Source organism: Kryptolebias marmoratus, linkage group LG1 (genome assembly GCF_001649575.2).
Source record: "Kryptolebias marmoratus isolate JLee-2015 linkage group LG1, ASM164957v2, whole genome shotgun sequence".
Taxonomy (NCBI): Eukaryota; Metazoa; Chordata; class Actinopteri; order Cyprinodontiformes; family Rivulidae; genus Kryptolebias; species Kryptolebias marmoratus.
The window spans coordinates 14946740-14959733 of record NC_051430.1 but is presented as its reverse complement, the minus strand read 5'-3'; the positions used below and the strand labels follow the sequence as shown (position 1 = coordinate 14959733).

General features: G+C 38.0%; 1 protein-coding gene across 9 annotated transcripts in view; it reads right to left on the bottom strand.

The window, feature by feature from the left end:
- The window catches only part of trpm3 (transient receptor potential cation channel, subfamily M, member 3), a 146449-nt gene that overhangs the window by 17288 nt on the left and 116167 nt on the right, over positions 1-12994 (bottom strand). For 3 of the 9 annotated variants that reach the window (XM_025006129.2, XM_037977343.1, XM_017417204.3), the window contains exons 13-18: positions 12119-12154; positions 11795-11935; positions 8831-8860; positions 7761-8053; positions 3855-4083; positions 321-524 (exon numbers count right to left, since the gene is read on the bottom strand). In XM_025006129.2, the coding sequence (XP_024861897.1) occupies positions 321-524; positions 3855-4083; positions 7761-8053; positions 8831-8860; positions 11795-11935; positions 12119-12154 (933 nt within the window). The remainder of the gene's footprint in view (positions 1-320; positions 525-3854; positions 4084-7760; positions 8054-8830; positions 8861-11794; positions 11936-12118; positions 12155-12994) is intronic. The other 6 variants (XM_017417206.3, XM_017417210.3, XM_017417205.3 and 3 more) reach the window with 3 other exon arrangements.

Genomic DNA, 12994 nt, shown 5'->3' with positions numbered 1-12994 from the left:
GAAAACAAGAAGGAAGAGGAGGGCAGAAAGAAAAACATACACACAAGGGAACCCACGAGCGGCGACAGACTGAGACGCTACAACTCCACACCATGTCGTTGCTAAGACAACGATAAACAGGTAAGGCCCATTTCACTGGAAAGGTCCAGTTGGCCGGACGAGAAAGTGGGTGTGAGGAGGACTGTGTGCGTATGCTTGTGCCTATCTCATTGTGGGCATCAAAAATAAAACATCAAATAAGTCCACAAGAGATTTGTATTGTGTATTGTGTTGTCTGAATATGTGTAGAGATTCTGAGATGCAGGACTGAGGTCTCTCACCACGGAGTTGTACTGCGTCTCACAGTAAGATCTTACTGTGAACTCCATGTCCTCCTCCTCCTTCTCCTTGACTGGTTTCTCAGGCTCCTCCTCTTCCTTCTCCTGCAGATAGGTCTCCTGATCCTGGGGCATGTAGGACATCTCGTCCTTGTTTTTGAACTCCAGACTCAGGATGGACGGCGGCAGAAGCAGACCTAAAATTACCTGGATATAGAGGTGAAGGATAGTTAGAGGAAAGAGCTGAATCACAGATGGAAAATTTAGGCAAGGAATGTCAGAACAAACAAACCAATTATAATTTATTTGTGAGACACACACACACACACACACACATATGAATCTCACATGATAAAAAAGTACCCTTGTAACCACTTTTGCATCATGCCCCAGCCTGCATGCAGCCATATAATAAAGCTCTGGAACTGACAAGAGCTCAGGCAAGCACTCTCATTGTAGAAGAAAATTATAAAATCGTAATTTTAAACAGACAGCAAGATTACTGTGCTGCTGGGGTCGATGAGAACAGCACTCACAGCAGATACACATGCGAAATACACACTTCAGTAACAAAAAACAAGACAAGTAAGCTTTAAGTATGGCTGAAATCACAACAGAAATGTTAAGAACAAGGCAAAAATTGATGCAAAATTTAGTGTTGTCGTATTTCTGAGAGCTGGTTTTTATTTTTTTTGTTATATATCCATGACTTCATGTCTGGTTTAAAAATAAGTCAGGAAATATTAATAGTTTTAAGATGATGGAAAAGAGATCAGTGAGATTGTTTTAATTACAGTAACTACAGCACATAAAGTAATGGCTTTGCATCGTGTGCTGTCACATTAACGCGTCAAAGGGACAGACATGAATCCTGTCAGATCCACTGATGAGTGACGGAAGCACTCTGCATCTTGTTGCAATTCAGTTTTCAGCCTCCTGCAACCATATGTGTTATAGTCTGACTTTACAACAATATCAAGTTAAAAAAATAAGAACTGATTGTTTTGACATTGTTATTTTATCTAAAACTCCTGGGGGGGCTTAAATCTTGTTTGTTCTACTTGTTTGTTCCTCTTTGTCGTTCTGCTCCAGTGAATTCGTCTTGGCGCTGCACTCTCTCTCTTTTCCTCCAGCAAGGGCCAAACCGTATTTACTTCCCACTGCGAGCCTTCCCTGCTCTGTAAAGCCAGCAGACCAGGCTAGGCTCATCATCCTGCCTCATTCACTGTATGAATGAGTGTGAACTCAACCTTCAGCAAATCCAGGGGCAACACTTCATTAAAAAAGAAAACAGCCCCGACCTGTGTGATCTGAGCGGCTGCCCTCTGTCACCGTAAACCACCAGACATCAGGGGAACCCACGCAAACAAATATCGCCCAGACTTCAAACCCTGCTCTGTAATGAACTCTCTCTCCTTGGCTGCAAGGGATGTTCATCACATCAGCATTCATAAAAAATCTTCACGGAAAATTTTCAAGTTAGACTTCTTGTAAATAAGGTTGGCTGTTTTGCTCCCTCTGACTAAAGTGGCTTGTACAAATGAAGTAATGGCAGCATGCATTTTGCTGGGAGGACTCTGGTGACACTTTTAATGGCTTTCTTTACATATTAATAAACTTTGTTCTTATTCTTTTTCTATAGCAGTGAAAATTGTCCGAGTCTCAAGAATTGGAGTACCTCTCCTAAAATAAAGATGGAGTACTGTGGTAGGTAAACTGCCTTTTTTTTTTTTTGCACAGGAAGATGTAAACTCCTTAAATAAATCTTCAGTGTCGGAAATGGGTGTTTTTTTCTACTCACTCATAACCATATTATCTAGATTAAGTTCACATGCTTTAACTCTAAGGTTTGAGCTTAAGTACTCAAGAACACAATTGTTTGGCGCACAAATAGTCTTACTCACTGTGCAGTACTTTAGCAAAAACCATTGCTTCAGATTTTACCATGCTGTAAGCAACTGTTGAGGCTGAGTCACATTTAAAAGGTCAAGAAAAGATCCACCTCTTGTATGAGACAAGTCACCGAGGTTGGAAAGATGTGCATGTTCAGCTGAAAGATGAACTCGTGTGTGTGTGTGATTTTTGGTGGAAAATTGTTAGTGCTACATTGTTTATTATTTACATGTGCATTATTTACACTGAATATTGCACGTTCTTGGATGACCATTGTCAGGAACTTCATAGGATTATCACAACAAGGAAAAGAGCAGAATTAAAATAAACAAATAAATAAATAAAAAGTATTATTAAAGCCCAGTTTGGCATACAGTATTTGTGTGTAGCAACAGTACATAAACTTAAAAGATTGGAAGTTAATTTCACAGTCACATTTAAATCAGGTATTTTCAATCAACTGGATGAGATGTAATGTTGGCCAGCGCCTGTGAGCTACTTCAGGCAATCAGCTCAAGCTTCACTGCTGCTTCACACGCGTTTTGCCTCACACGCAACATGACATAACAAGCATATTCTTCCAATCTGGGTGGTCTATTTAGGCTGCAGACTTCCTGCCTCACTCTGCACAGCTATGTTGCCACTGCCACTGATGCTGCTTGTGTTGTTTCAGTTCACTTCAACACCACCAGCATTCACCTGAGGGCTCTGTAGGATGGAGATGATCCCATCACTCTAAGGCATGTTGGAAAAACATGTTTGTGAAGTGATGGAATCAGAGCCTAGATGCCAAACACAAACTATATATTTCCAGTAAAGATATAATCAGAAGCATGAAGGTTGTCTGAAAGAAATTTAAGGCCTTTTTAAATACTGGTTTATGGTAAAGGTAGTAAGTTTGGTGTACTTTGTAGGACTGCAAGGTGAAAAACACATAGTGCTAAAAAAAACTAAAACATGACTGCATGTCTACTGTGTTTTTAAAGTTTAATTGATTTGAAGAAAATGGACAGAGGAGGGCATTGTTTGGAGACAGAATAACATCTCATAGTTTGCTGGTCAAAAGATATTGAAGATTACAAGAAGCTAACACCAGATGTTCAACATTTAATTAGTTAAATAATATCTGCAACAGTAAATAGTTAATAAATGATAATAAATCACCAACTGTCATATTTTTGTCCCAATTTCAATTGTTTTGTAATCTACTTTCAGACAAAAGTAAATTTCTGGGTTGTATGTGTGCAGAAATATATATGAAACATCTGTACAAGTTATTGTAGATACAGTATACGAATGTAAAACAGGCTCTCCCTCCACTTGTTTATATTAATTTATTCAGAGGTTTTTATGAAACTAATCAGCACTTGTTTCTGCTTCACTTCCCCACATTTTCACACATCACAAGTGATTGCAGACAAGGTCACTAAGCAGATCTGGAGAGGCAATTTGGGAAAATGGGAAGATCTTTTCATTGCTTTTTATAATCACCTTTTATCAAACCCCCAAAGAGGATTTCAGTGTCAAAATACAACCTGTTGCTGTAACACAACAGGCTGAAATCCCCATGAAGAGCAAAGGCATTTTCTTTCATTCAAATTTTTACCAACTGCTCATCCTAAATATCTCCTCCTATTACACTACCTTTAGACCAGAGTTTTTGCGCATGCGCAGGCGTCCCATCCACATGTCGGTCAGCAGCATCTGACTGCAGGTGTGAGCGATGAAGTCTCGGTGTTTGGCTGCTACTGCCAGCTGCAGGCAGGTGGCGTTGCTCCAGTTTTTCAGCTCATATGTCAGCAGCTTCATGGCCATCTGCTCATCCTGCTTATAGGACTGATCGAGGAGCTCCACTGCCAGCTGGCCAAACTCTCTGTGAAAGTATAAGCAGAACTCATTCAGACTGACTTAAAAAGGGACAGTTACTTATTTTGCCCAAATGTCAAAATCAAACCACCCAGGACAACACTGATCATCTCGACAAAACTCAGAGGATAGTTAGATTTATGTACATGTACTTGCTGGTGTAGATTCTCAGTCATCCAGGACTTGATAAATCCAAAAAAGGGCTAAAAACAAAAGTGAGGGCTATGTCCTGGGAAGGAAGACAGGCTGTCACCAGTCCTATTTTTTTTGTTTGTTTGTTTGTTTGTTTATTTTTAAGTTGTAAGCTGAGCTAATGTTTAAACATAGATGTGACTCAGATTTAATTTTGTGTTACACGTTTTTCTCATTTTTGTCATATTGTCCTTCATATATTATTTAGTTTAGTCTCTTGTTGTTTTCCAGTTTTTTCCTGTGTATCAAATGCTACTGAATTCCCTCAGCCAGTCCTGTTCCTCTTTATTCACCTGTCCCTCGTTTATTAATCAGACCACCTGCATTTGCTTGTTTCTCTTCCCTCCCAGTACTTATACTCCCACTTCTGATTTACTTTTCAGTCTGTAATACAGTTTACTTGCTTGCCTGTTTCCTGTGTGCTCCTTGTTGTTTTGTTTTTTCCTTGTACTTTGTATGCTGCCCTGTTGGTTATTTATTTCTGTTAATAAATTCCCTTATTTAGCTCACTTAGTCCTCATGCTTCACTCTGCATCCTTGGGTCTTTACTCGCCAATCCTGACAAGAAGTGATGATGAGCGGAGAGGAAAGAGATTATGTCTCTGCCACGGAGGAAAAGAGTTTTCCAGCTGGGGGAAAGAGTCACTAAATCAGGGACAAATGGTCATGAGAGTGATAAAGGTCAAGACGGCAAATCTGAGCAGGACATCCGGCATACGGGATGATATGTTTGAAATGGTGTGCAAACTGTTTACGCATGATGTGCATCCATGTGTCAATGTGGACTCATTCAGAGATGAAAATAAAAAAATAAAAAATAAAATCAAAGAACAAAATTAGGAGCTACATATATTTTGCTTTTAAGGGATTACAAAATGAAGTTTGAAAAAAAGCAGCACTTGTGAAGAATAAAACAGACGGCCATAAGTACTGTGATAAAATGATATCAACCCCCACTTTTAAAGGTATCTAATATAAAATGTGTCTATTTTTAAATAACTAGAAGCTGATAGAGCTGTTTGCTATTATTGTTCTAGCAAAGCTCAAACCAAAAGAGCAATCTGGAGACAAAAAGCCACCAAAACAAGTTAACTTCTTTTAACTGATAAAAGAAAACACTGAACTATGTAAATCTTGAGCTTTTTATTTAAGTTAGTTTTAAAAATTTTCTGATTACCATTTATTTTGACTCACTTTGGTTTCGTCTTGTTGAGCTATGGAGGGATTTAAAAATCTTTTTCCCTACAAGCAGGGTTTGATATGAAAAGTTTGAGAATCACTGATTTATGGGAATGTAAGAAGGCCAACTTCAATTCAATCATTACAAAGGTAAATGTCAAAAACCAACACCATCTGCCCTCGTATTTTACTAAAAAAACTTCCTGAAACCATGAATCCCTTCTTTCATTTTTGTCCTGATTTCACCCTATGAAAGAACATTTATATACGCAGACAAAAATGCATTCACGCTCACACACACACATGCACACACATACAGCGCAGGGACTTGGGGGATTTATAAAACAGGGCCTCACGATGTCACAGATTCACCACACATAACACAGTTCAGCAGAGTTGTATGAACTGATGAACACCTTCCTGTTTCTTAGAAATACTTTTCAAATAACTTAGGCGAGGAAATCTTAGATAACTGGCAAAAATTGCAACAGTCTTTGCTCAGCTTGTATGAGAACATCTTGAGAAGCAAGAGCTCACTGCAGAACTTAAAACAGCAACTGTCTATTTATATTAGAAATAACATAATTATCTCTTTAATTAACCCATACAGATGACTAAACAAAGACCTTTACAAACCCAACAAATTATGTAAAGAACACAAACAAAAAAAATGCAGGCAGTTAAATTAAATTAGTTTTTTTAAAGGAAGCTGGGATATTTCTGTGATGAACTTAAACCGAAAATATGCCAGCTCTAAATGCACTTCTTTGAAACTACGCTTAAGTGTGGCTGTGCTTTGTACTGTCAAAAATTTTCCCCTCAATTAAGAGCAATTTCCATAGCCAGCAGTTTTGTCTTTTGCATTACCTAATTTCAGTGAATACCCTTAAGTAAGGATGATGCATGTTATTAGAGTTCTGTATATATGTCACTTACATCCCATGGGAGCTTGGAAACAGGCCAGCTAGCAGCAGAATAGGACATGTCAGTGAGTGCATCATATACTATGGTGTGTGGGTAGAAATTTAGAGACTTGCACCTAACTTGACATTAATCATTCATCAAAGTAATGTTTCTATTTTTCGAAGCTTGGCTCTGAACTGCAACATACAGTACACTTTGCACATCCATTCAAACCAAACATTAAATCAATATCCCCAAAAAAACCTTTGACACATGAAGGTGCACAAACAGAAAGAACTGTTAGCTTGTTCTTTTTTATGTTTGGTTCAAGGACATTAGCACAGACTCTTAAAGGAATCTGTGGGTTCAAGAGTATGATCTTTATGAATCTATTAATGTTCAGCATGAAGCACAAATGCTCTGTTAGATTCGGACTGGGAAGGTTTAGCAGCTGGATCAACAACTTAGGCGCTTTGACATAATCCTCATGCAGTCTTTAGGCAGTCATATTATTATTTTATTATATTTGATTGTTGAAATGCTACTGTTGTTCTACACAACTGAGATAAGACAACTGAAGTATTTATTTTTCCTGAAAACATTCTCTAGTCCCTTGGTTCTCAAGATTTACACAGATTCGTCCACTAAAAGCTTAGGTGTCATCTTTGACCACCAACTCAAATTTGATGAACTTGTTAAGACTGTAGTTCAGTCTAGCTACTTTCACCTAAGAAATATAGCCAATATATGTCCACTGTAATCATATCAACAACAAGAAACTGAAATTCATGCTTTTGTATCACCATACTAATACTAATTCAACTACCTTTATTCCATGTTTAAGCCAAGACTCTGTTTCTTATTTACAGCTGCAAGACTTCTCACCAAGACCTCATTTTGTTCTCATTTCACCCCTGGTCTTCACTCTTTTTATACTGGACTCCTACAAAATCAAAAGCTGATTTAAGCTCCTCCTTCTTGTTTATTAAGGGATAAACATCCGGGCTACTGCTTTTGTAAGTGAACTTTTAAGCCCTTATACTACTTCTAGACGCCTTAGGTCTTCTGATCTAAAGCATCTAGTTGTTCTTATCGCTTGTATAAAAACGTGAGTGTTTTCTGCCCAGGATGCCAAACTCTGGACCAGTCTTCCGATACAGGTCAGGATGACAAACGTCCTTGAGGTCTTTAACGCACATCTGAACACATAACTTTTTTCAAAATTCTCATTTGTTGTTGAAGTAAATCACTTTGTAGCCTAGGTTTTAAAAAGTGTGTCATAAATAAAACTTTACTTACTTACATTTAACACAGTATTAGATTTTTTTGTTAAGAGCCCCACAAGCTAAAAAGCCCCAACCAAAGCAATAAACAAAACCAATGTGTGTGTACAGTATTCATCTCCCCCACCTGGAGTTGTGGTTGAGCTCTTGGGAGATGTCGTCCACCATATCGTTCTCAGATGCTTCGTGCGCCATGGCCTTACACAGCTTACACGCCACCAAGGCCTTGGCCATGGCTTCCTCGCCATGCTGCCAAAAGAACAGTGCCATCTTCTGACGTTTCATAAGCACAGCCCAAACCATCAGCTCGTGGAAGGGGAAAGGGAAGTGGTTGATTTCCGGGTCATCTAGGTCAATGTCCACCTCCTCCTCTCGTTTGCGTGTCGTCTTCTGGCGGCCTCTGCGGATTGGCATGTCATCCTGATGGTAATCAATAACAAATGAGTTAGGTGGGAAGATAAAGGCATAACATAGTATAGAAACTGACTGTAAATTCATAGTAAGGAGTGTTGTCTGTTTCAGATTTTATGTAGTATTTGACCCCCTTTTAAAAAATTCTTCTACAAAAGGGGTCAAAAAGAGAAATGACTCTTTACTTTACCACAAAAAAAAAATAATACAAAAAAAAATCACACACTGACATACAAGAAGCTGAATTTTCCAAAACGAGGACAACAGAACAGGCAGTCATGCATATTAAAATACAAATGCCTCCTAGACACATGCAGTGATAAAAGCTTTATGATGTGGATTCTTCATGGCATATAAACCTTAAATAAATATGAATATATGCTATATATCCTGTGATCCTGTTAGTTTAGTTATTGCATGGTCAATTTTGTAAATGTAGCTGCTCTGTAATGCAGGTTAATACAAGAGATTATTTAAACTATATGAGGCATTAGATGGTCATGAAGTCAAAAGTATTCTTTTTTAAACTTCACAACAAATGACTTTCATTATTTGGCAATAAGCCTTTAGCTGCTCTGGAAGATGATACAGACTGCCAACAAAATTAATTTAATATAGAAAAGTCAAGTTCTTGTGAGGCACACTTCACACACTTAAAATGTTTGACTATTTTGTTGTTACCATCTATACACTCAGCCCATTTTACATATGAGGCGGCTTGAGGGATGAGGGAGCAGAACAGCAAGGGAATAATTGAATAACAACTTTGATGGGATCAAGACTTACCTCCATTCCCAGCAGTTTCAGAGCTTTGGGCTAGGAAACACACACATGCAAAATATTAACAAACAGAACTTAAACCCTTTGTCAAATGTAGTTTCAGTGCATTTTAATCTATAGGAACACCACAGCACAGACTCACTCACAGAAGGTTATAAATATTCATTACTATCAAAAATAACTTTTTCACTTTAATGATTTTTTAAAGAATAAACTATATTTGCATTGGTGTGATTATTAATACACTAAACATAAGGACAATAGACTCGTACAGTTGCAGCTATTTAAGCAAAATGTGTGTATTTTTTGGTAGAGAAATGTGTTATCTGTCAGAAAGCTGGACATGTTTGAATTATATATTCATGAGTGATCATCTAGCTGGTAAAAATAACCTGACTTTCCTGTGGGAATTATGATAACCACATCTATTTCAAGGCTTTGTTGTTACTCAACATCAGTTTGCGGGTGCTCACACATGGGTGATATTATTATTACAGAAAATCACAGGGAAACTGGAGCTGACTCGCTCTCACTTTGCCAAGTCGCTGTCCTGCTTCCTTGCATCTCATCAGCTGCTTTGTTGCTTCCATCTTTGTCTCTTACAGTGATACCAACAGACAAACAAAGACTTGGAAACATGCAGTAGAGTAACAAAGGAAAAAAAAACTAACTACATGGTAAAAATGCAGATTTTGGTCAAATTAGAGCTTCGGGATGTTTTGGCATTTCTATTATGAGTCTCTGTGTTAAAAACATAGATGAAGCACGATTTCTAGAATAAATATTCCTCCAATTATGTGCCTTTATGTTATAAGAATTTCTCTAAAAGCAACAAATGGTCTGAAACAATGTCAGCAATGAGAGATGTGTCCTCTCACTGTAATGGTCAAAGGTTGAGTCCTGTACAGTTCTCCTGATGTCCATGTGCTCACCCAGCTGTCTGACTGTATCTGTCTCTGTGGATCAGTGCATAAGGCTTTTGCACCACTGATCTGCCAACTGTGCACTCATCTATGTAATGAGCAGTTTAGACCTTACAACTTTACTGTAATACCCCTCTACAAGGTACTGTCAATGGACCGTTTGTGCTGTCAGTCCTGTCACATTCCACGTTGATATTTACCGCAATCACCTGAGAAGGAGCTGATCTTTTTGCTTCCTCTCCTATATGCACCATGATCACTAACTGTGAACTGACGGACACAATATTTGACCACATTTACTAATGTCTTTGCCATAAATTTAAACACAGATGTCTCTTTAATCACTGTAATAAAACACTTGCCAGCTGCACTTTGTGACTGAAGCTCTTGCCATCTGGGTCCCAAACAGGAACACTTTTTCAAAGTCACTTTAATCTTTTTGTCTTGTAATCTCGATTCTTCAGCATTCTTGGGCAAGCCGCAGAGCATTATCTGAAAATCTGGCTAGTTCTGTTTGTTATTTGTCATAAAACTGTACTACATAAAGACCAACACAAATACTGAAAAATACAAGCATTTGAGTGCATCAGTTAGAAAAAAAGAAAGAAACATTTGTGCACACCTGTGTGTGGTCCTATTTTCATTACACCTGTGGCAGTGTCCGAATTATTCAAGCAGAAAGAGCAACAGAACACCATGTAATGCGCAGTGTGTGTGTTGTAAAACACACAAACACTAAACACTCGCATGATTTCAATTATCACCAAGTCCACTTGGTTTGAATGTAGAAATCATTAAGCAGAGGGGCTGTAATAAGTGCTCATTTTCCATGAGTCATAATGGTACCTGATGAAGAGCCTCTGCTACGGATGAATGATTTGTTGCATCAAGGTTAAAACAGTCTGCGCTTTAATGTCAGTGTGGAAATAAATTGTTAAATAAAAGACTTTTATGATTGCCCTCTGATGATGAGCAGCATTTTAATCACATTAGTTTACAATTTGTGTAACATCTATTGTCATAAAACCTGGATATGTTACCTGAGATACTATGTAAACTTTATTCAGATAGACTAATACTAACAGCTCAATGTAATAATAATAATAATAATAATTTAGTTTTCAGAAATATTGTGACAGAAGCATTGTATGTACAGTACAGGTCTGAATTACATTTTTACAGTATAGTTTACTTCCATGTATGAGAGGTCTTGCCTCTTTCTTGTTGCAGCAGACTTGCATCACAGTATAGTTAAAGGTGAGAGTTCAGACCCTTCGTAAGAGGGTTTTGTGGAAGAGTTATAAACAATTAATAAATTATCTGCTGCAGATCGGTCTTTAAACAACCCTAGTTTGTAGAAATAGAGTTCAACTCTGACTGAATTGACGAGTTAGGCAGTCAAGCCAGTCCGAGCAGCACCAGGATCAAAATGGATTACTGCCACTTTGAAACAACTCAGTCTCAAAAATGTCACAGTCTTTGATGTGAAAGCTATTTTCATAAATATTTACACAGTCATCAGTTTTGCATTTCATTGTTATTCCAGCAAAAATATAATGAAATTCTGTCCAGACGTGCTATAGCCATCTGCCAGCAAAGTGTGCAAATAACAAGAGAATTATAAGTAAATAACCATCCAATGTAAAACTGCAGGTGGTGTAAAGTAGTGTGGTAGTTTATTAAAGTGTTAGCACAAACTGCAATAAATTTCTTCAAACTGCGGTTATTCAAAGACATATCTCAAACAGTATTTATTGTTCATAACCTTCCTACTGAATCCCACTTCAAAAGATCTGAAGTTTTCTCTTTGTCTTTCAGAGCATTAGACTAGTATCAAACTGCAGGTTAGGGTTTTATTTTTTCTGAACACTGTCCAATCAAAATATTCCAAAATCTACTTGCATATAAAAAGAGAGCACAAGCTGTGATTTACATCAGTCATCTTACACTTACAGGACAAACATGATCATGTCAATCAATAACATTAAACGGTTCCTTCTATTATCATTAGTGCTGATGTTAATGAAGAGGATGATCATTTACTCACCCTTTTGGGTCCAAAGAGGTTATGGTACAGAGTTCTGAATCTCTTCCTGGTGTAGTTACATCGATATGCCCCACCCATGAGGTATTCAATGACAAGCCCAATGTCGATGAGACTGATGCGGTAGTCCGGGGGCAGGTTTCCCTACAAACCAGACAGTGTTTACAGGCAACAACCCCACACCAAATGATTAAAAAAAAGGAAAGGAGACAAGAGAACAAATGAACCACACAGTCACACACACTCATGTCACAAAAATCCATATCAAATTGTTTTTTTTTTGTTTTTTTTTTGGCTACAAAAAGAAAACGTGATTAGCAGATTCACCTTGAAGTAGATCCAACTGAACCCTGGATATTCTCGCTTGGAAAGAACACACAATGTCAGTGAGTAAAACGCACGATAAGCAAGAGCAGGGGAAATGAGGTACACAGAAACTCTCAGGCAATATCTCTCTTCCAGTCTTTCACAGAAATAGTAGTCTTATTAAGACTGTTTATTCTGAATTCTTTAGATTAATGGGGATTTGAGTTGAAGGTATAACTTATACGCTTCACTCTGATGTGGTTATTTGGCTAAAGAAATCCAAGATTTAGCCAAAACAGTATACAGCTTTGTATTGGGCGATTATTTCAAACAACAAACATTAGAGGAGCTAAAGATGAAGAAAATCCCAAGTGTTGAATTAGAGTGTGTTTGAGGGCAATTTCAGTGGAAGTGAAGAACGGAATCAGTTGTCATAATTTTCATTCAGGGAAATAATGAGATCTTTTCAGTAAAATTCAATATTGTCAGGAAGAGAGAAGATGAGAGCGATGGAAATGACTCATTAGCCTGGAAGAGAGCGGCAGTAGCATGGAGCGATACACAGCTACTAACGCTTGAGGGGAGAGTCATTATTGAAACAGAAGTTCTTTCATGTGAGGCCTAAAAGTCTGTCAATACTCATTGCTCCTTCTCATGCCTCTAACCTGAACCTTAAACCCTTCAGGTATTATCCTGGTCCCCACTGTTCTTTTGAAACGCACGGGTTTCCTGACATACTTAATACCAGCTGTGGCAAAAGTTGTGACAGAACAAGAAAAGAAAACAAGCTTTTTCAGTCGTTTGCTCACTGATGCAGGATTATTCAGTGAGGAGTGAGCACACATTTCGCCTCAAAGGTTAGGATCGCCTCAAGTGTCCGAACTCCTACTGTTGCCG